The sequence below is a fragment of the Hippocampus zosterae genome, chromosome 8, assembly GCF_025434085.1.
Source record: "Hippocampus zosterae strain Florida chromosome 8, ASM2543408v3, whole genome shotgun sequence".
NCBI classification, from domain to species: domain Eukaryota; kingdom Metazoa; phylum Chordata; class Actinopteri; order Syngnathiformes; family Syngnathidae; genus Hippocampus; species Hippocampus zosterae.
In genome coordinates this window covers 13,995,772-14,018,591 of record NC_067458.1, presented here as the reverse complement: position 1 = coordinate 14,018,591, position 22,820 = coordinate 13,995,772, and the positions used below count along the sequence as shown (strand labels likewise).

Genomic DNA, 22,820 nt, shown 5'->3' with positions numbered 1-22,820 from the left:
CTGAGACGATCCAACACATAACTGCAGGGTGTAAGATGCTGGCAGGGAAAGCCTACATGGAACGCCATAACCAGGTGGCTGGCATAGTCTACCGAAACATCTGTGCGGAGTATGGATTGGAAACCCCAAGGTCAAAATGGGAAACACCACAGAAGGTGGTGGAGAATGACAGAGCGAAGATCCTGTGGGACTTCCAGATCCAGACTGACAAGATGGTAATGGCGAACCAACCAGATATCGTGATCATAGATAAAGGGCAGAGGAAAGCCGTTGTGGTGGATGTAGCGGTCCCAAGTGATGGAAACATCAGAAAGAAGGAACACGAGAAACTCAAGAAATACCAAGGGCTCAGAGAGGAGCTGGAGAGAGCCTGGAAGGTAAAGGTGACAGTCGTGCCTGTGGTGGTCGGAGCACTCGGGGCAGTGACCCCCAAACTAGATGAGTGGTTGCAACAGATCCCGGGAACAACATCGGACATCTCAGTCCAGAAATGTGCAGTGCTGGGAACAGCAAGGATACTGCGCAGAACCCTCAAGCTTCCTGGCCTCTGGTAGAGGACCCGAGCTGAATGAGGGACGGACACCACCCGAGGGGTGAGATGAGGATTTTTTTTTTTAATATATATTAGTACAGTACACACAAATAAAACAAAGATAACATATATTAAAACTAAGCATTTAAAAAAATAATGAAATTAATAAAGCATAAGAAAGCCGCCCTGAAAACAAATGACAACAAATTATGTGCAATGCGCAAATTAATTGCAATTTCGAGTCATTTTTTTAAAAAATGCATCATTCATGGCTCTTTGGGGGATTTGAGGAAGATTGTGTGACCACCGTTGCTTTCTTCAAGCCTTTTCTCTTTGTTTGCAAATATTGACCAATTTGAGTGCTGTGACCTTGCGTTCGACAAGATGCTTACCGGGCTCCTCCATGTGGGCTATGATCCAGTTGAAGGCCATTTCAGGGCCCATGTTGCCAGTGTAGTAGACAGCCTTTCTGCAGGCCTCTAGCGGGAAGCCCATCTCTGCCAGCTGCATGACTGCTGCCTCATCTATTTCCGGAGCTAAGGGACAAAACGGAGAGCGCCATCAATAACTTAAAACACACACACTCACACAGTTGCTCATTCACATGTGCTGGCGTCATAGCAACCGGCCTCTCCCTCTCTCTCTTTGGGCCTCATTAAGCAAAGAGACCGGAAGACAATGAGCCCCGGGGATGTTTCTTCAGCGCACAACAATCTATCACGGAGTGCGTACGCAAACAAGAAAGTGTTGTGCACCTGCGCAGGCACGCACGCTCAGTGTTTTGGCTCAATGTGTCATCGTGTTAATGAGAAGGCTGGCAATATACTCACAATCTAAGGAGCTCATGGAGTTATCTGGAACAGAGGAGAAAGGGATGAATCACACACCGCTTCCATATATGTATGCACTCGCATGCCTTTGTGGATCAAGTGATTACATATACATGGATGGAATAAATGAACGTGAACACAATGCTCCATAGCTTCCATTGCTAATATCAGAGTTGAATTAACCGGCTACCCTGAATATCCCCAAGCTCGGATTTCATGTTGGGTTTGATTTAAGACAATACAATGGAAACTCCAAAGGTCAATTTGCCCCAAAAGGTATCGTCTAGAATTCAACCTAAATATTCTGGAAAACTTTGCCAAACAACCAAATGTGTTCAAACCGTCATCATCATCATCATCATGTGAGATGCCACACATGAGCTCAGAAAAATGGGTTCGACTTCGACCTCTACAGGAGTGTTGGGTAATCATTTGATCTCCGCCATCCCTTTTTACCTGCACTGAATTTAAAGGGAACGAGGGGAGCCAATTCGATTGGCCTGGAATCAATTCGGCAGTGTTCACTCCAACGATAGAGCAAATACTTATTTATATGTGCGCCCGTCAAATGCCAAATGAAAAATGCGTACCATGCGCACATTTGGATTGCACTTTGCACTAGACTTCTATATAGTTTGTCGATATAAAGTAAAAAAAAAAATTTGAAAAATACGTTTTTGGGAGAAAAAGTTAAAGACAGCAGACTTAGATGGTTTGAACACGTCCAGAGGAGAGATAGTGAGCGTATAGGGCTGATGAGGATGGAGCTGCCAAGAAAGCGGAAGGCCTAAGTGAAGGTTGATGGATGTAGTGCAGAGAGTGACAACATAATGTGAGTTGGTGTTAGTGAGGAGGATACAGAAGATAGGTTTCGACGGAAAAAGATGAAATGCGGTGGCGACCCCTAATGGGACAAGCCGAAAAGAAAAGAGGAACAAGAAAATAATTGAAGCTGAAAAAGAAAATGAAGGAGAAGGGAATGAAGAAGATCTTACAGTCCTACGTCAGTAGTGTCGAACTAATTGTTTGATTAATAAAGCTAAAAGAAACGTTAAAAAAAGACTAACTGTAATTGAGCAATGACAGACCAACAATGATGGATTAGCTGACGGGCCTAAAGTAGCAGTGCCGAAATGTAATTTATCAGTGATAGAAGTGCGGTTAACAATGACGGAGTGACCAAGGCCCATTTGGCGGGCCTGAAATAATGACGGACTGACAACGATGGACAGATGGCACGGCTGCTGGCGAATGACGCACCGGCAAAACTTAGTGACGCGCCAAACTATGGCTATTTAACACGTTCTTAGTGCGGGTTCGTGTTAAATTGGATTAAAGTACTTTTTGTTTAGCAATCTTAACACCCAATTGTTCACACTTTGTTGCTCTTACGGTCAGTAGCAATGATGTTATGCAGTTATTGAGAATTGAGGACCCACTTTGCTAAAATGAATTGTACATTCACATTGTTAATGCAGTGCACAACGGCATAAGCGATCCCTCGCTTTTTCGCGGTTCGTTTGTCGCAGGTTCAGTGCATCGTGGATTTTTTTCAAACATATTCATATAAAATAAAAAAAAATTTAAATGTTATATACTGTACATGCAGTACAGTACTGTATATGTTGCTCTACGTGACTCGCTGTTGTTTTTGCTGACTTTCGCAGCTTCTCACGGACCGTTTGCGGAAAAAACTTTTTTTTAAAAATATGTTTACTGTATTTTGTTATTCATAAACTAACCTAACTTATACAGTACATGTTTAAATATATTAGAATACAGCATTAAGTCATGTTAATTACCGTAAATTCCAGGCTACAGACCGCAACTAATTAAGAGCCGCATGCACAGATTTATCAAGAAAAATAAATTTTGTAATTATATGCGCCTCACCGTATTATAAATTGCTGGCCAATGAGTTGGGGGGGGGGGGGTTTGCTTCAGGGCCTCCGCCTCCGGGTGAGGCCGCGGACGCGGTCCCCCGCAGAAAAAAAACGCAACAATTTCTTAAGGTTAAAATAATCTCCATATTTTTATGAGCATGATAAATGCATTTGCACAACGAAATTATGCCGAAACACATCATAAGAGGCCAGACAAAGAGAGATCTTGATACGCATTTGCGTAATTACGAGGAGAAATACTGCAGCCCACTAGGCTTTAAATAGAATAATGCAAATCATATAAATGGGAAAAGATGTATGAAATTATTTCTAGAGTCAGCCGCTTAAAAATGATCATCGGTGGCAGCTTTAGGCCCGATGCTGTGCGGCTCAAAACACAGGTAAAATGTGTTCTCTCGTGGCCGCTTGTTTTCAGTATGACGGAGGAGTCACCTTTTTTATTTACAGTCCGAGTGAGGGGCAAATCAAATGTGCATGGGTCTTTTTGGTTGTCTTTTTACACTGGCTCAGTTCTTCTTGCCGGAGCATCCACCTTCGCACCATCAACTCGTCTTTGCCAAGATTACGGGCAGCAGCTTGATTTCCCTCTTTAACTGCCAGAGGGATCGCTTTTAGTTTAAAAGCTACATCATATGCTTTTCGCCTGGTACTCTCCATGTTGATCAGGGTTAGAAGAAAGACTGAAATAAGGAAGTTGTGATTACCGGTAATCATACAATTTCATTGGACCCCTGTGTACTACTCATTCATTTTATTGGTCGACTGTTGCAAGGTAACACATTTTCCCCCGCGCCGGCAAAAGAGCGAAAGTTGTGATTAGTCATACAATCTCATTGGAGCTCAGTGAACTACTCATTCATTTTATTGGTACATGTTTTTCCCGCGATGGAAAAAAAAAATTTAAAAGCCGCTTCATATTACACGCAGCAGTGTTGAAAGTGTGGAAAAAAGGTAGCGGCTTGTAATCCGTAATTTACGGTACTTCAAAATGTACGTCTACATGCATGTATACCATTAAATTTGGCCTTATAAATATTATGTATATGTAGTTACTGTATATGGAGGGAGCGGGGGGTCACTACGTCACGGATTTTCATTTATCGCGGGTGGTTTTGGTCCCCATTAACCTCGATAAACGAGGGATTACCGTACCTGCTTTTTAACAACATTAGGTTACGGTGTCGATTTTTTGCAACAAAAGAGCCAATTTAAAAATTGACAGTCCCAATAAATGATCCTGTGTGTTTTTAGAGAACATTGAGCAATCGATTACATTCTCAAGTTTCAGGAAAAATACCTGAATTCCTTTTTTTTTTCTCAGGAACGAAAGTGAACCATTGATGGTATTTCTTCACAGAACTCTTGTGGTAGTAATGCGTGTAATACATTTCTTCATTTTATGTATGCTTCATGTTACCTTCTTCTTTAACAAATATGATCATCCAACTTCTGTATTGTGAAAAAATCATTCCTATATTAATCATCGTTGGAATGTATTATTATTTTTGGCAAGCTAAAGCAAATGACTTCACCTTGCTGCTCGTTGCCTTCTGTATGAAACATGCGATCTAAATAAAATCGCCGTGCCTTTCCTAGCCTAGTTTTAGGCGGCCATCACCATGAAGAAAGGTGTTTGAAACAGGTTAGAATGCAAACATTTGTGCTCAATGAAGCGCGGGAGTCTTTGGGAGCAGGAGAGACAGTAGGGTCGACGTGATTAATCACTGCTCGTGCCAGCCTAAGGACAATGGGGCCAGTGGATCATTTGCAGCAGCCAAATGTCATCATACAAAAGGGGATGAAAAAGTGCTGAAAAAGAACATTTGGTTCTTCCTAACACTGTTTCGAGAGAGAGAGAGTTTGGGGTGACAAATAACGCACAGGTTTATAAGGCAGCTTTGTGAAAGAATGATTTGTTCAATGGTTTGAAATATCAGGGCAATGAAATGAAGTAGAAATACTGGGCTCACTATTTCGCAAGCTAGGCACGCTTTTATGGTATTGTGGAAAGAAACCATGTTAACTTTAAGGGAAATTTAAACAAGAAAAAAAATGTCAACATCGTGAACACATTGTGCCTTTACAGTTTGTAAAACATTGACCATGTGTGGCCGTCGTGCAAGAGATGTAGCTGCACTTTTTTACTTTTTTTGACTCGAGGAACAAAACTGTTTCAAAACTCACAAGCTATGGAAAACGCCGGGGGCGCCTTTGCAAGCGGACCATGCAACGTCAATTTGGACAGACAGCGTGCAACTACATCGCCCACAAAATCTGACAATACAGCGATGACAACAATTATTCTCGTTATGCCCTCTGTGAAAGTGGACTGATTATTTTTGTGTTGAATCAAAATGAAACGATTGCTTTTAATTTGGAAAATGATGATGAACAATTTTGGACGAGTTACGGAGCAAACAGATCACTGAATCCTAATGAATTGATGTTTGTGCAGCGTCAATTTAAAATAATAATAAGCATATTTTTCCAACCCCTCCAGCAACAATTTTTCCAAAAGCGATTCGCCGCAAATCCAAAAAGCTTTTGTGATGCCATTGAAGATGACAATAAGGTTACCTTGGCTTGTGTGTTTATTTGTGTCATTTCTAGCCATGTTTCCTGTCATGTTAGTGCTAATGTAGGTGCATTTGCATACCCCTGGTGTCTTCGGGCAGCACAATGGGTGGCATAAGGTCAGGCAGCTCCTCTTCACCTGACTGCAGCCCAGTGGCCCTCAGACGGCTCAGATCCAGGAAGTCTGGAACATCAATGCCCAAATCTACAGAAAAAACACAGTTGAAACATTTATACTGGTACAGTATGTAAAGACAGCTTTGTTGTGGATGATGTCAAATATAGTGCAAGGCCTTTTTAAATGTGAGCCATCCATTCGTTTTGTAGAGTGGCTTTCCTCATTAGTTGTAGTTGACTTTGGGGTGTGAGGTGGGGTACACCCTGGACACGTGGTGTGTAGACAAATTAGCATTTGCTTACATGCATACCAGCAACTTTTATGGAAAATGTAGAATCATCAGTGAACCGAATGTGTGTTTGGGGAATGTGGGAGTAAGACGGATTACCTGAAGAAAACCTGCAAAGGCACAGGGAGAACGTGCTAACTCCATACAAGAATGCCAGAGCCACGACCAGAACTTTATGGTAGTTGTACGAACCCTAAACTCACCGGATTGTTTTTTCTGATGTTATCTACATTTGAAAGTTTACATTAGAACATAAATAGCTGAGAATCCCTTAATTTCCACAGAATGCGTGCCTTATGAAGCCGTGCCTGAGAATCGTAGCTCACTGCTGCCCTCTGCTGGATTTAAACGAAGCTGTCCTCCTGATTGACAACACGAGGTAGCAACGACTTCTGCCTTTAATGCATTCCACATTTACAACTGCCTATACCATCAAACCATGCACCTTAGCTTATCCCACAAAGATTCATTTAAATATGACTTTTCTATATTTTGTTGTGGCAGCACTGTGGCCAAGTACAAGAAGGACCACCTCACATGTGTGAGGTTGCGCGATCGAATTCGGGCTATGGCCTTTCTGTGGGGAGTTTGCGTCTTCTCCCCGTGCTTGTGTGACATTTCTTCGAGTCGTCCGACTTCCACCCCCGACATTCCAAAAACATAAATGTTATAAGAACTGAAGACTCTACAAGGTAGAGTCTACATCGTCCGTAGGGGTGAGTGGCTGTTTGTCTACGTGCGCTTTGTGATGGGCTGGCGACCAGAGCAGGGTGTACCCGAGGTCAGCTGTGATAGAGTCCAGATCACTTGCCGGCTGTGACCCTAATGAGAAAAAGCTTTTTGATGCACCCTGTAACCTGAAAACATGATAAGCTGTCCACTGGCGTAACGGCTGTCCCTGAAAGGGTTAAAGAGTAACACGGCTGCTATGAACTAGGATAAGTATTAGAAACAAGCAATACCAGTTGTGTCATTGATCCAACTGATTGTAAAAATGAGGAAAATAAATGAAGCGCGACATTTTACATTCGAGAAAATCTCATGGCACACCATCAAAGATGTCACAAGGAATACACAAGTTAACTATGACATTTCTGCCATCTTGTGGAGGTGCGTTCAATTGTTCTGCCTCTCACTGGCAGAGCATAGATGCATACATAGTTGAACAAAGACGGATAATTTGTAGGAAATAAACATTTTTCAGACCAATTGATTCAAATCTGAGAATTTTTTGCAGCGCACTAATTTACGCGCGAATTAATTGGGAAACACTGTATGAAACATAGCTTTTGTACATTTTTTGAGACAATGTCCTAAAGACTTCAGTGAGAGTTCATCCTCACATGAAAGTCAGATCCTTCACAATAAGGCAGTGCGAGTCCAACGTGTCCTGGTCACAAATGAAGTTGGCGGACATAAGAGGAAGTACAGCGGATAAACCGTGCAACAGTTACCTAGTTTCTTCGGCACCCAGTCAACTCCAAATGTGAATTTCTTGATTTGGACTGCCAGGTATTCCGGAAACGAGGCAAAGCGGGACGTTCTGAAGAGAAAAGCGACAAGACATTAAAGCATATTAAAGTGGGGATATAATACGCAGGTGGCTTACTTGACTCCGGCTGACTTGGCCTGCAACGCCGAACTCCAGAAGTCTGGCACGTTCTCGGGCTCAGTGAAGGCCTGCAGGCAGGCCGTGAAAGGGATGCGAGCCCGAACCGGCTCAGGGGGAGCTCTCATGTTTTCCTCGGCTTCCCTCCGCTTGGCGTCGTATGCCAACAACTCCTCTGGTGGGAGAAAAAGAAAGTGTAGGCTAATACTATAAATACAGAAGGCACCACGGTTTCTTTCCAATATGACCGTTTGGGTCGAATAATAAGTTGTACATTACTTTCAAGTTACCGTTTAGTTCTCAAGTTCATTGTAAATTATCATATAGTGGTATGCATGATATGCATGTTTTGAGTGGTCATAGAAAAAAAAAAGTCGTATCTCAAGGCACCAATGTAGATGTGTAATTCCGGCCTTTATGGATGTAGAATTGAACACAGTACAGTATGTGCTGGCTCTGGCTACAAGATGACGGTGTTACCTCGATTGGTTGCCGCCTCGAAAGGGGCTGGCAGCTGAATGCAATAATCCACCCGCTGAGTGTATCGAACTCGGCGTGTCTGGCAGCACTGCACTCGCTCCTCCACCAGGAAGCGGAAGGCGTCGCTCGGATTCTCGGAGCTCGGACTGTTCCTCTGCGTACAATCGATAACGTATTAACTTCACCGCCGTCACATTGGCTGATGAAATATTATCGAGGAGGTCCGTTTTAATGTTAAAAGTAGTTTCCAGCGGTTCCATTGACTAATATTGATTTCATTCTGCTAACTCATGATGTAAATTTTGTCTTATATAATTATAATTGTATATTGTAAAATATGGTCGATTATCATTGTAGTTACCAACGGGAATCTCACAAAATGTCCTTGATCGACAACAGGGAAGATGACGAGAAAGTATCAATCAATGTTTTATTGACAAATAATTTCTTTGTATCAAGTGTCTGGTTGCCGTATATATGTAGAATGATGATGTTCAATCCAACTCACCTCCACCAAATTGATCATATGAAGGAAGAACTCTTGCGCATCTTGTTGCCTGTTGGAGGAAAACTCCGGATGGCCCCGGCTGACCAGAGCCTTCAGCATCCGGGGGGAGATGCCTTTTTGTTGGTGCTGGAAGAAAAACAATCAGCATTGCCCACATTGAATGAACAAGGCCACACGTCAAAAATGGGTGATTCATACCGACTACGATACACAAACACAAACTAGGTAGCCCGGGAATAAAATATTGGATGCAGAATGGGATAATCGGAAGTGGACAATCACTTACTCTCTTTTAAAAACTTAATGTTAAGATGGAAGAGAATTCATTTTGGGATTGCTGCAAGATGTTCAAAAGAGATGAATCCGAATTTTAAATTTGAATGGCCAAAGCTGACATCCGTCTCAGCCAGCCGTCATTACGTGTCCAGGCGCGATCTATACATCACGACCTTATACATCATATGTGGATGACCCACACTTTGAACCATCAATTACTGAGGCTGACGAGGCTTAAAGAAAATTCACTTTCCAGCTCACTGCCTTGCAAAATGCTTCAATGGCTTTTCACATCCCGACAGCCGAGAAGAACGTTTATGGGAAGGTAATGATTTCCAGAAGTCTCCTAAAGTAGAGTAGTAGAATTTTTAAACATATGCTTAGTAAGTGTTCCAAATGAAACTGTGAGTGTATCCTGTGATGCAATTGGAAGCCATTTTGGGGTGAACTATTAGAGCTTTTCCAGTGTACTTATAAAGCCAAGGTACACAGTACACGCTTGACTGGCCGTCAGCCAAGGTGCTATACAGTGATCCCTCACTTATCGCGGTTAATGGGGACCGAGACCACCTCAGACAGAGGAAAATCCACGAAGTAGGTACCCCCCCCCCCCACCCCCGTACAGGTATATGTACATGTGTATGCATATATATAATATTTATAAGGCCAAATGTTACGGTATACAGTACATGTATGTAGAAGTAAATGTTTGTAGTACCGGTAATTAACATTTCATTAAGATGTACAAGTTAGGTTAGGTGAGTGTATAAATAACAAAATACAGTTAACATAAACATGAAATATACAAGTGCACTGTATATGTTACTCTATGTGACTCGCATTTGTTTCGCTGCCTCTTGCGGAGCTTTTGCGGCATTCTTGCTATTTTTTATTACTTTTTTTTTTGGGAATACTTTTGAAAAATCTGCGATGCACTGAAACCGCGATAAGTGAACCATGAAGTAGCAAGGGATCACTGTATACTTCACATTCATAGCTATAGACCATAGGTTCTTAACCTGGGTTCGATTGAACCCTAGGGGTTCGGTGAGTTGATAAAAATATACTTAGGCCATGTAATTTTATTTACTTTTTTCTGTTTTTAATAAATACGTTTTTTTTTAATATCTTGAATTTGTAATATACAGTATATATTTGTTTTTCACTCATGAACGGTTTGGTGAACGTGCATATAAGCCGGTTGGGTTCGGTACCACTAACAAGGTTAAGAAGCACTGCTATAGACAAGTTTGAGTCTTCGATAAACCTAACAAATATTTTTGAAAGGTGGGAGGAAAGCAGATCATCTCCAGAAACCCATGCAGCAGAGGGAGAAGATGCAAACTACACGCTGAAATTCCTACAACAAATATCAGAACTACGAAGCAGATGTGCTAACCACGGTGAACCATGCAGCTGGAGAAAAAAAATAAAAAGCGAGGGAATTTGTAACACAGGCGGAAGACGACAAGGCAAGTTGGGAACCTACAGGGAAAGAGGGGACTGTTGACAACAAAGTGAAAGAAACGACCAAAGAGCAAAATCAAGAAGGTGGAAAAAAAGAAAAGAAAGCAACAGTGCAAGTGGAACCGTGACAGCTGTCTTCAAAAGCACTTGGAGCTGCAAATGTGGCGCTGCAGCCAACAGCTATTTTCAGACAGAGAAAGACGGTCCAAGCACATTCTTAAAAAGCATGCAATGGCTTGCGTCACTTAGCCTTTGCGTCACGAACGGTAAACTGCACGAAAGCTAATGAGACGGGCTCACACACGTTACTGTACGTGGCATTTCAGTGAAAGTGTTTTGTTTGTTTGTTGGCCGGCACTGGCCAGGAGCATGCTTGCATGGCCCACACGGCCAGTTGTGGAGCGGAACATACCCGGTTTAATACCTTGTATTCTTCTTTCATCACCTGTTCAATGAGCTCAGATTTCATGGGTGGTTTGGAGTATTGCCCTGAGAGGAGCCCGTGGCCAACTTTAGCCCTGTTGGACAAAACACAGTTCAAAATAGGACAGTATGAAATTATTCTTTGTTCTATTTTTACAGGACGTCTTCACTTGTCAGATCACCAGTTTATTAACTTGTTCTTTTATAAGATCTGAACTCAATTTACCCCAACGTTGATCAACACTTTCTGCATTTATGCACGTCCGACGGGTTCATTGGTATGAGCCTAATCCAAGTTCTGTAATATTTCAGTTTTACCAATGTATGTGGTTTGAGTTTCAGGATGAGGATGTCCATTTTTCTACCATTAATTCTCACACGTGTTACCGGTGAGCTGAAGCTTCTCCAAGTGGATTTGTCGCCGGTCAATTGTAGAACACAAATTCTTCAAACAAACATTTATTGACACTCACATGTGGACAATTTCAGGTTTTCAATGTGGCCTCCGAAGAACGCATGTTTTTGAAGGAAGCAGTAGTACGCGGAGAAAACCTCAAGCTCAACAAAGGAAGGCTAGATTTGTGATTTGAGGCAGAAACCTCACAACTGCAGAAATCATCCTTGGCGCCCAAACTAAAAATTATTTTGAATTAAAACATGGGCTTAAATTATTTATGACTGATGACGAAGTGTGATGTTTGTTTTTATGCTAATGTTATCTCCTTTAATTCAGGCACGTAACTGACAAGAATATAACCTTGATTAGAAAAAAAATATATACCGGTACTTGATCTGTTCAGATAAATAAGAATATTGACAATAATATATCACAGGCTGTGACTCAATTCAGCTTTGAGCTCCACAATCACACTGTTGCAACACATTGGCTGATGCCATAAAAGTACAGCAAGATTTACTCAGACATGCTATAGGAAAGAAAGACTCAACTAAATCCTGCAGTTACAAATGCGTGATTGCTAAACCGCCAAGTCTTAATAATTGGCCCATAAATCGACATTGTGCAGTGCTGGAGTCACTTACATTTGTGTAGCAAAATCCTGTGTAGGGTCGAGAGGTGAATAGTCAAATATCCTCTGAAGGTTTCCAACATACCTACAGATGCAAATACATGTTACAAACTAACGACAAACGTTTTTTTTAATGCATACCAGAAAGTAGTTTGTCATTTTTAGTTTCAAATAATCAACTCAGGCCAGTGTCAAAGAGCGGATTGTGGTCGACAATGGAGAGTCCACATTAATCACCCGCTAAGGAATTTTGAGGCCTAGTGTGTACTCACATCCTCTGGAAGTCTGGGATGCTGAAGAGGACCTGCATGACTGTGCTGAGGTAGCAGCTGTGGCCGAGGTTTTTGATGCCCGTGTAACCAGAACCGTACACCGCTTTCAGTTTCATGCCCGACTCCTGGATCACCTCCCACTCACTGACCCGTGGCCGGGAATTATTGTCTGTGTGGTGGCCATTCTCTGTCTTAAGGGGCAGCAAAGGCACACCTTTCAGAATTTCATATGCACTCAGAATGTGTGGGTGGGTGTGTAACAAAGCCATGAAGACTTACTTTTTTCTGCATCTGTAGCATGTCTATTCCAAAGTGGGAGAGGTGTTCCGATATGTGCGGGTCTAAAACGGCTTCTTCTTCCTCGAATGAATACACATCTAAAACCAAGAGAACATTTCATCAATGCGGTGGAACCTCCAAAATCGCACAATTCAGACGGACCAAGATTTTCTGTAAAGTCTCTGCCATTTTGTAACAGAAGAGCGGTTTTTTTTTCAGGCAGCGTAAAATGGGCTTTTGTGTGGGGCAACTCACTTCCTAAAGATAATATTCTTCCTTTAATTTTCTGGAAAAAATGGCCCATGTAGCGAAATAAGAGGCTCCACTATATTGTCTAATACAGCTAAATTGTGGCATTTTGCCCCTAAAAGAAAAAAAAATTCAGCTAATTTTAATTGTATTCTCAAATATTTTTTTTGGTTTCTGACAATCTTCTGCTCCACATTTAAACCCATTTATCAGTAATCTAGTGAAAATAAGCGGAAATGAGAATTTTTACGTTCCAAGTTGATTTATTGCAGTACTGTAAAAGGTTTAAGAGGCACTGCAGCTAATGTGTGAGTGTTGTGACGTGCTGAGGGTTTGCGGGGGTTTACACCAAATTAAATAACAGACGAGACACTGTTCTATATTGGATGAGAGAGAGCAAACTGTGACTTTAGTAATACCACACCTGCTCCATCTGGGGTGATGGTGTCCAATTTGACAGCCAGCGGGTGTTTGGTCTCTTTATAGTGGTCCAGAGCGTGTCCGTTCCCACCGCTGCCATCAAAAAACCACTTCCCGCAGAGCATGGTGCCATCCGTCAGGTTCAGCCACAGGTTCTCTCTCATTTCACACTTCTGACACTTCCAGCCACTGCCGGCGGGGAATGACATTGCCATCACCATTGTGTTGCAACTTCAATTGTGTTGCAATTGAATAGATTGTTGTTTGTTTAAATAAAAACGTTAAAAATGCTCAAAAATTGTCTGTAAATCCCAACAGACAGGAAATTACCAGCATGTCAATAAAAATGCAAGAATGATGATCCAATTCCATATCCATTTTACTCTGTTTCCATTCAGCAGTCATAGTCTATCTGCCCATTTTTTTAGCTTTTGTCCTCATTTGGGTTGAAGGGCAGCTCGAGGCTATCCCGGGCAACTTTGGGTGAGAGTTGGGGTACACCCAGGGCCTGCTTGGCAGCCAATCGCAGGGAATCATAGTCACGTTCACACCTATGGACAATTTAGTCTTCAATAAACCTAACATACATGTTTTGGGGAAGCGGAAGGAAGCCAGAGTACCTGGATAAAATTAATACAACAATGTCAACTCCCCATTGTAATTCAACCCCCAATCCTCAGAACTGCAAGGCAGATGTGCATACTTTAAGTGTACTGTGCCATCACATGACTACAATAGCATGCTGTAAAAATAAATAAACACAACGGCTCACATAGCAAACTGAGGTAAGAAACTACTGTTATCTTTGGTGTATGGTTACCGACCTGTTGTCAAACACTAAACCTGAGCCGCATGGTGACCACAAACAACATGGTCATTTGGAACACAGTGTACCGGAATAACCTTGCGCAAGGAACCACATGCTGCATCACCGTGTCATAAGACAAAGACATGACGTCCTGATCACAAGTAGCAGCATTTTCTAGTAAATTGTTTGAAGTCTCGATTTTGGTTTACAATACTTGAAAGGAACTTATATTCTCCACCACTGAAAAGGACAACATTTTTAGAAAATATGAGGGCTCGAAAGATAGACAAGATCCCATTAATCCCTGAATGTGGTTTGGAGATTGTCCTACCTCGGGGGGATTCGGACTCCATTGTCCAACTGTCTGAGGCTTCTGGCGTGTCTGGATACCTGGATCTCCACCTCCCAGGATTCAGGCTCCTGCTTTTTGTAGGCCGACGGCGCATTGAGCACGGCATCACAGGCGATGGTTACCTGAATAGACCGGAGGAGAGGTGACGCCCCGTTATTAAGTACTGTACACATCACCTTGTTTCTGAACTCATTCACTCCCAAAGATGTTTTTCAAACGTCTTTTCAGACTTGATCTAGAGTTGACTGGTACTGAATGAGTTAAACAGGACATATTGCTGCTGTGAAGAACGGCAAAACATAAAAACATGTGCAACGAAAAGATAGATGTGTTGAAGGCTCATAACAGATGCGTTCGACCACAAAGAAAAACATGCAAGACATTCAAAATCTGATTCCATTCTCCGTGCATGCAAATCATCAAAGCAGGCCACTTCACTTCATTAGGTACACAAGTGCAATTTCATGTGATCAGTACAAGGGCAATCAAAAAGATTGCCTTTCCAAAGACAAGAATGAGTTTGCAGTATTTCACGTCAATTAACCCCTTCATCGAATTAGTATTAAAAACATCTCCGTATACTGGAGTACACTTGTACGCCGCCGTGAACAACCACAGCAATAAGCGCGTTCTTAATAACCCTCAATTAAAACATTTGAAATGAAATCTGTAAAGGCAGAATTATTGCTACAGCTCTTGTATTGGATGCATTTGCACACAGCAGGTGTACCTAATGGTATGGCAGTTAAGGGCATGCACATTCAGTGTCGTTCCCCCAGTGCTTGTGTTCACATAACTCAAGGCAGCCGACAAACTCTGTGATACAATGACACCGTCGACATTTTAGAATGAACACTCACTGAGTGGGGAAAAAAAAAAAAGATGTCCACTGAGTGCACCCTTCCCGTTGACATGCATGACAACACAGCAAATTCACTGACCAGAGCAGGTAACTCCTCAATATTTGGTAAGCCGATCTCAAAGTGGTCTGGAAATATAACAAGCTTGGCCTCGTCCTCGTACTCATAGTCCTCACCGTTAAAGTCACGGTTTAGCTCTAAATCTTCAAAAGGAGGAAGCAAATATTCAGTTCAAGCCGCTATAGTCCCAAATGTACATTGTATCATACGTGTTTTAATAAAGCTTTTAACCTTCAGCGACTGAATACCTTTACATAATCATGACGACAGCTTCCAGTTGGACTGCATACTTTATATTTAGCCCACATCAGCAACCGGTGAAGAGTTACGGATGGTTTGATCAAGTCTGTCCAACCTGGATAATGGAGTGCCCTTCCACTACATTTTAACTCAAAAGACTGTGGGGATTTTTTTTGTCTCTTACTTTACTGAACAGTTGGTGGTTCAAGGGCATCTCATTGAAAAGACCCCAACCACAGCCTTTTATATAACACAAGAAAACATCTTTAAATTAGGGGTCTCACTCTAAGACTAGAATACTGTGATTTCTACAAGTTAATTAGCGTAAATATGAAAATTTAATATAATGAGAGGACATTCTTTCCTGAAATTGTGCCAGAATTGATTCTTTACTTACAATCATTTATTTCAGTATTATAGATAGACGGAGCAAGAATTGTTACCTTTTTTGCAAAGAGAATGAAACCATTGGACTCTCACCCATTAGCTGTTTCTATTTCTGTGTCCACGTATTTTTGGTTCCTTTCAATAAATTCCCTTTTGGGGTGAATAAAGTATCAATTTGGAAATATACAGAAAATGGCAGCATGGATGGGGAGGCGGAGAGAGGGGCGCAGGCTTTGATTTGAAGTGAGACCCTTATTTGTTTAACTGGATGGCACGCTCTGCAATTAAATTGATACATGGCACCTCTCAGAGTGGAGGATACAACTGTATTTGAGGCCATTCCGGTATATCATTTATAGGGGGTCATCGGTTAACGACAGCCAGCTCCATTGTAAGTCAGAAGTTGAGAAAGCGCTGTACTCTTTCATGAATCCAGTGATTTCCAATCACTGTATCACGGAACAATAATTATCCAATTTCACTGATTTTTTTTTTTTGAAACTACAAACAATACTAATGTAGCTTTGTTCATCTTTCTATGCTAAGCTAAGCTTTGTGTTCAACTAAACAATAATAGAGATTAAATCAATAGGGCTGGGCAATTGATCAAAAAGGAATCCTGATTTTTGGCTAGTCACAATCTTAAAAACTATATAATCAAAGAAAAAGGATGACTGTTCTCATGCCGCTGCGCAAACTGCATCATTGTGCTCCATTTCCAACCTTGAAACGCCATATGTTGGGAACCTCCTAAATTGAGGATCCTATGAGTCATGGTCGACAGGATCATGGAAACTTCTCAGCAAAGCAACAAACGGATGAACTGGCTCAGAGGACTGGTATGGCACAGACCATTATCATACGTACATAAATAAACTGGATGACAAAATAAATAATTCAAGAAAGCTTTGCTAAGAACGCCTATTTGTGAGGGTGCTGATGAGTTGATGTGTCCCGGTCATAATCAAGGAGATGGAAGCGCAAACTTCTGTCGCCATCGAGACCTTTGGGGTGACGTGGAAGGAATTACTGCTCTGAGGGGCCAGCGCAGAGAATGGGGGGGCTAGACCCCCGGGTCCTCGCCAAGCAGTGTCATAGCGGCAATAGAAGTGTGTCAGCCCCGAGTTGGAAGCAGGGTGGGTTGACAGGTGGCGGCAGCTGATGGGCCAGCGACACGGGGCGGCCCCACTGTAAACCAACTACCCTCCGGGCCGTGGCTGTGCATGTGCCACTTTGATTTAGAACAGTTACTAACCGCACATACACATAAATGGCCTTTATTTAGAACACGAGAGGAAGAGGAGGAGGAGGCTGATTAGAGCAAATATCTGACACCTACAGCAACAAACAATGACAGCGGGGATATTTCTGACCAAAGAAATTTGTGAAAAGCTACCAAAAGAATATTTTAAGCCATCGTTTCATTCACTGTAAACATACAGTGCAGTACGTAGCATGGCAGGGTATTTTTGTAAATCAATAATACGCTGATTTCATCCGGCTTAACCTTATACTTTGTGATTTTCGTTCCTTTTTCACCATGATGTCTGACACGGCATGTCCACCTCACACTTCTGAGACTCGGTGGTTGAAATCTCGGCTCCAGCCGACCTGTGTGTGTTTTCTTCAACTATTCTACTTCTGCTACATCCCACATTCCAAAAACATACACGTATACATGGTTGTTAACCTCCACACTCGGTGCCCTGCAAATGATTGGCAACCAGTCTAGCCTTTCCCCTGGAATCAGCTGGGATAGGTTGCAGCTCATCTGCGCTCCTAACAACAACCGCTAGAGAATATGAATTGAATTGACGGACACTGGGTAAATACAGTATGAAATCCATTTAAAAAACACGAATCAACAAAAGAACACGTTACATCCCTCTGTATTCACACATTGTGGACAAAGGTATTTGCTCACCTGGGTATTACACCAACAGGAAATAAAATTATGGATGGGCATGCATTCATTTTCAATAGCATGTCTCCTCATTACGTTCGCATGTGAGCTGAAACCTTTCCCAGCTTACTTTGTTTGAGACATGGGGTACACCCTGGACTGGTCACGAGTTAATATCAGGGCACATACAGATGGTAGTTTTGGTCTCTTTTTGACTCCCGAACAGCCAGCATCTGTGTAAGTGCTCCTGTCACTGAACTACGGATGTTTGAAAACAGACTAAAAAGGCAAATCTTAATTTCATCTAATTTCTTTTCACAAAATCTGCCTTGAAAATGAATTTAGAATGTTGATTAGGACTTGAAACACTACAGGATCAAAGCTTGAGGTCTCCCCAATTTCCAGTTCAAATTTAACAATTGTAAAATGTTGGGCACCATTTAAATCTCCAGAAACTCCGCTGTTTAAAGATGTATAACCTGTTCACACATGTACTCGGCTGACGACGTGCATCAGAGATTTGTTTTGAATGACGACGGAGGGCCCCCCGGAGGGCCGTCCTAACTTCAGAGGGTTTTAAATAATTCTATTGTTCATCTCTTCATATTTTGGTTTAAGGACATATTGGTTCATATATTTAATTGAATATTACTTGAATTGAAGTGACTTGAATAAGCATACATTTTGAGTTGTGATAATATTGAAATTATTGGGAGAGTTTATTATTTTGAAATAAAAATTCTTAAGGGCAATTTTTTTCATTTTCCCTTTTTCACATAATCGCATGTATTTGTGTAGCTTTTTGTTTGTTTGTTTGTTTGTTTATTGAACATAAAACATATACAGTAATAATTTGACAGAAAATAATGTAGATTAAAAAGTAAAAAGAAAGAAATCAGTCTTCATTCAACACAGTTATTATGTTCAAGGGAGTAGGATGAAGTAAAAAACGTATCTAGTCCTACCCGTTATGTGTTTATATCTACTAGGTACACCTTTGATATTTGATTCTTTGACACTAGTGTAAATAGAAATGCCTTAATCAACTCATCAGCACAATTCACAGAAGTCTGAACCAATTACTGTATGTTAATGTTAATGTAATTGTAATTGCTATTAACCATCTGTAGTGAAAATGGAAGAAAATATGAAATTGGTTAACATCTTGGCAAAAACTGTCTCGCTCCATACAATTAATTTGCTGCTGAGTTGGTGACACAAACACAACATACCCAAAAACACTTTTCCGTTCTGTCGCCTGGGGATGGCTCCTCCTGCAGCTCCTGTGGGTTTCTGAGGGAGAAAAAAAAGAGAAACACACATACATACGCATGTGAATGTGTGTGTGGGGGGGGGGGGTCCTCATTAAATGAGATAGTATTTTTTATCAAGCATATGAAGATGTTTGATTTTGACATAAGGTGGTCACTTCAAATTGGTAGTTGAAAATAGATGCTGGCTGGTCTCGTAGAGAGGTCATCTTACAATTCAGTGGAAAACCCCAACCACCAAGTAAAAGGGCCACGGTCACAAAGCAAGTAGAGTGTTCCCCCACTAGATCGTGGCTATACTATAATGCCTTCATATTGGAAAGAAAAGCCACAATCACTGATGTACTGCTCAGTAAATTACTGAATGCTGGGAAAACTGTAAAACACAATCTGCACACTCACACAAAAGCTGCTGTCCACTCCAATGTATACACTGAGTCGTCGACATTACACGCCACCTCGCCAACAGCCACGTCTTGAAGGCACATGCTTATCTAACACAGCACTACAATATGCACAGCATTTTATGATTGTTTTTTTGTTTAAAAAGTGCCTTTTGGTGCCTTCCTGTGTGGAATTTTCATGTTCTCCCCATGCTTCCGTGGGTTTTCCCCGGGTACTCCGATTTCCTCCACCGTGCCAAAAACATGCACGGTAGGTTTATTGATAACTTTAAATTGTATGTAGGTGTAACTGGGAGTGGGTTTGTCTATGTGTTACCTGTGATTGGCTGGGATCCAGTTTGGGGTATATCCCGCCTACTGCCCGAAGATAGCTGGGATAGACGCCCGCGACCCTCATGAGGATAAAGTGGTCCAGATCATGGATGGGTGGATGAAGGCATGTTTTTATATGCTCTCTCTCTCTCAAGCATTGATTTTCCCCTATTGTCAAGTCAAGTCAAGTCAAGTCAACAGTATTTATAGAGCACTTTCAAACAGCCATCGCTGCATACAAAGTGCTGTACATGGAGCGATTTAACATATACAATAAACAGTAAGACGAATCAGTAATAAGTAATAAGTAATAAGGCGGTAGAAAGCACCAAGCAGTAAAACCAATAGCAAATCTAAGTCATGCTGAGTCAAACGCCAAAGAATACAAGTGAGTTTTGAGGAGGGCTTTAAAGATGGGCAGCGAGGAGGCTTGCCGAATGTTCAGTGGGAGGTCATTCCAGAGAGATGGACCAGCAACAGAAAAGGCTCGATCCCCTCTGAGCCTCAGTTTAGTTCTTGGTACGTCTAGCAAAGACTGGTCCACAGACCTGAGGCGCCGGGCAGGGGTGTAGGGGCGTATGATCTCAGAGAGGTAAGGTGGCGCGAGATTATTCAGAGATTTGAAAACAAAGAGGAGGATCTTAAAAATAATTCTAAAATGAATGGGGAGCCAGTGAAGGGATGCCAAAGTAGGAGTTATATGCTCCCTCTTACGAGTACCAGTCAAGAGGCGAGCAGCGGCATTCTGTACCAGCTGAAGGCGCTTGATGGAGGACTGGCTGACTCGAAAGTACAGGGCGTTGCAGTAATCGAGCCGGGATGTGACAAAGGCATGAATTACTGTCTCAAAGTGTTCATGTGAGAGGAAAGGTTTTATTTTGGCCAGCTGTCTAAGGTGAAAGAAGCTGGATTTAACAACGGCACCAATTTGCCGATCGAGTTTGAAATCACTGTATTGTGGGCGAGTCTGAAATAAATCCTCGCGGTAATTGATGGTTCACTGTATGAATTGAAATATTAAACTTCATTTTGAAGGGTTTAAACTATGTGTAGCATCACAAAGCTACATTTCTATTTTATAAAGACTCGCGAGAACACCAACGTACAAGTTACAACAGGTTACAAGTCACTTGGTTGATGTTTTTATGGAAGCGTGGAGCGCATAAACATTATATATATATATATATATATATATATATATATATATATATATATATATATATATATATATATATATATATATATATATATATATATATTAGAACTGTCAAACGATTAAAATATTTAATCTAATTAAAAATGCAACTGTCATAATTAACTCAAATGAACTAAAAAATGAATCGTGATTACTCACATATTTTTTATCGTTTCTGAATTTCCTTTTACATTTTTTGTCCTATTTTTCCCCATTTTAATGCTCTCATCAACTTGGAATCATGAATCAGTTTTCTATGTGCCAAATGCAAATATTTACTGAAATAATTTCAATTTTCAATTTTACATGAACATTTTTCACTTGGAGCAGTTGTTCACACATAATCTCTCACACAATATTACTGTCCATCAACAACAGTGAAAAAAAATATTTTGTCACACAACAGGTGCTTTAACAGCTTTTTTAACGAAATCAAAACAGAGCAATATAACATTATAAAGTGCACATATAAGGTAAACTAGTACTCAGCCTATAGTGGATTTAAACCATGGTTGCATACTTTGTTTTTCTCAAGTTTGCTTTGAACGCAGAAGTCTGTTTCTGTATGTTTGTTGGAGAATAACGAGACCCCAGACACCAGTGTTCGTTATGTGCCGCTGTATTCAAAACTGCCTAACAAAGTCAGGCTATGTTGATTATGTTGGTACTTCTTGCGCGGAAGTCTCTCAACGGTTTTTGTGTCTACCTCATTTCGGATGACTACACTTGGTTCGATAACAACACTGGAGACGTTTTATTTTCGCTAGGTCGCTACCACTGCCCCGCTGAACTTTCGTTGTCATGTCACCGCCTCTGCGCACCGTCACTGTCGGACGAACACAGAGAAGCTCCACCCGCTCTATTTATATGGACACGGAACGCTGTAACCTTCCACACAAAATAGTTCCAAACAAGTAACAATCGCGTCAGTGGCATACATCGTATACCTGTATGATACACAGAGAGAGAAGAACAGGTAACTTTGATCTTGTCAGTGGAGCAATCTGGCAACTTTTTAAAAGTAAACTTTCCATTCATAAACTCTTTAAGTATCCGTTTTCAGTGTCTCGCGCTGCCATGCCTGGCAAAACAGACAATCTCGCGAGAAAAAAAATTAATCCCGTTAAAATTCATTTAAATTAATGCCAATAAAAACGCGCTAAACTGACAGCTCTAATATATATATATATATATATATATATATATATATATACACACACACAAACACACCTGTCATCTGCGGAGTAGCAGCAGGCAGGCATATTGTTTTTTAATATTAGGAGAGTAGGTAGTCCAGAGTTGTTTTGTTTTATTGGTTAATACCTGTGAGGCTCAGTGCATAAATGAAAAATAATAAATCGACATGGAACATGAAACATGAGAAAACCCAAGAGGCACCAGCTGGTTTTCCCATCAGCCCAATACATGTTAAGGTGTATGTTCATAAGACCAGATGGACACAAACAAACTGAGGGTATGCTGACACACTTGAGACAAAAAACAGCAGACACAGGAGCCTGCAGAATGTGAACAGCTGTTACTGTTTTGAGATGCAGGCATGAAAATAGCAGCTCTTTACAAAGCGCAGCTTATCTGAGAGCAATTAGAGCCAGTGAGAAACACAGCGGAAACTAAGGTCTCCAGTGCTCACTACCAACTCATTAAGAAAAACGTGAGATGAGAAGGTACATTTTGGGTCCTAGAACAATTACAATTAAAAAAATTTAACATCAACATACCAACACAAAACTCTGAATTTAACATTGGACA

The 22,820-nt window shown here is 41.3% G+C and overlaps 1 protein-coding gene across 2 annotated transcripts in view; it reads right to left on the bottom strand.

The window, feature by feature from the left end:
* usp13 (ubiquitin specific peptidase 13) overlaps positions 1-22,820 on the bottom strand; it is a 36,892-nt gene that overhangs the window by 9,630 nt on the left and 4,442 nt on the right. The window contains exons 3-17 of one of the 2 annotated variants that reach the window (XM_052074155.1): positions 19,101-19,161; positions 15,360-15,481; positions 14,398-14,540; positions 13,263-13,447; positions 12,590-12,687; positions 12,311-12,501; positions 12,052-12,123; positions 11,000-11,105; positions 8,845-8,970; positions 8,337-8,490; positions 7,857-8,031; positions 7,702-7,790; positions 5,923-6,045; positions 1,363-1,386; positions 925-1,068 (exon numbers count right to left, since the gene is read on the bottom strand). In XM_052074155.1, the coding sequence (XP_051930115.1) occupies positions 925-1,068; positions 1,363-1,386; positions 5,923-6,045; positions 7,702-7,790; positions 7,857-8,031; positions 8,337-8,490; positions 8,845-8,970; positions 11,000-11,105; positions 12,052-12,123; positions 12,311-12,501; positions 12,590-12,687; positions 13,263-13,447; positions 14,398-14,540; positions 15,360-15,481; positions 19,101-19,161 (1,813 nt within the window). The remainder of the gene's footprint in view (positions 1-924; positions 1,069-1,362; positions 1,387-5,922; positions 6,046-7,701; positions 7,791-7,856; positions 8,032-8,336; positions 8,491-8,844; positions 8,971-10,999; positions 11,106-12,051; positions 12,124-12,310; positions 12,502-12,589; positions 12,688-13,262; positions 13,448-14,397; positions 14,541-15,359; positions 15,482-19,100; positions 19,162-22,820) is intronic. The other variant, XM_052074156.1, reaches the window with a different exon arrangement.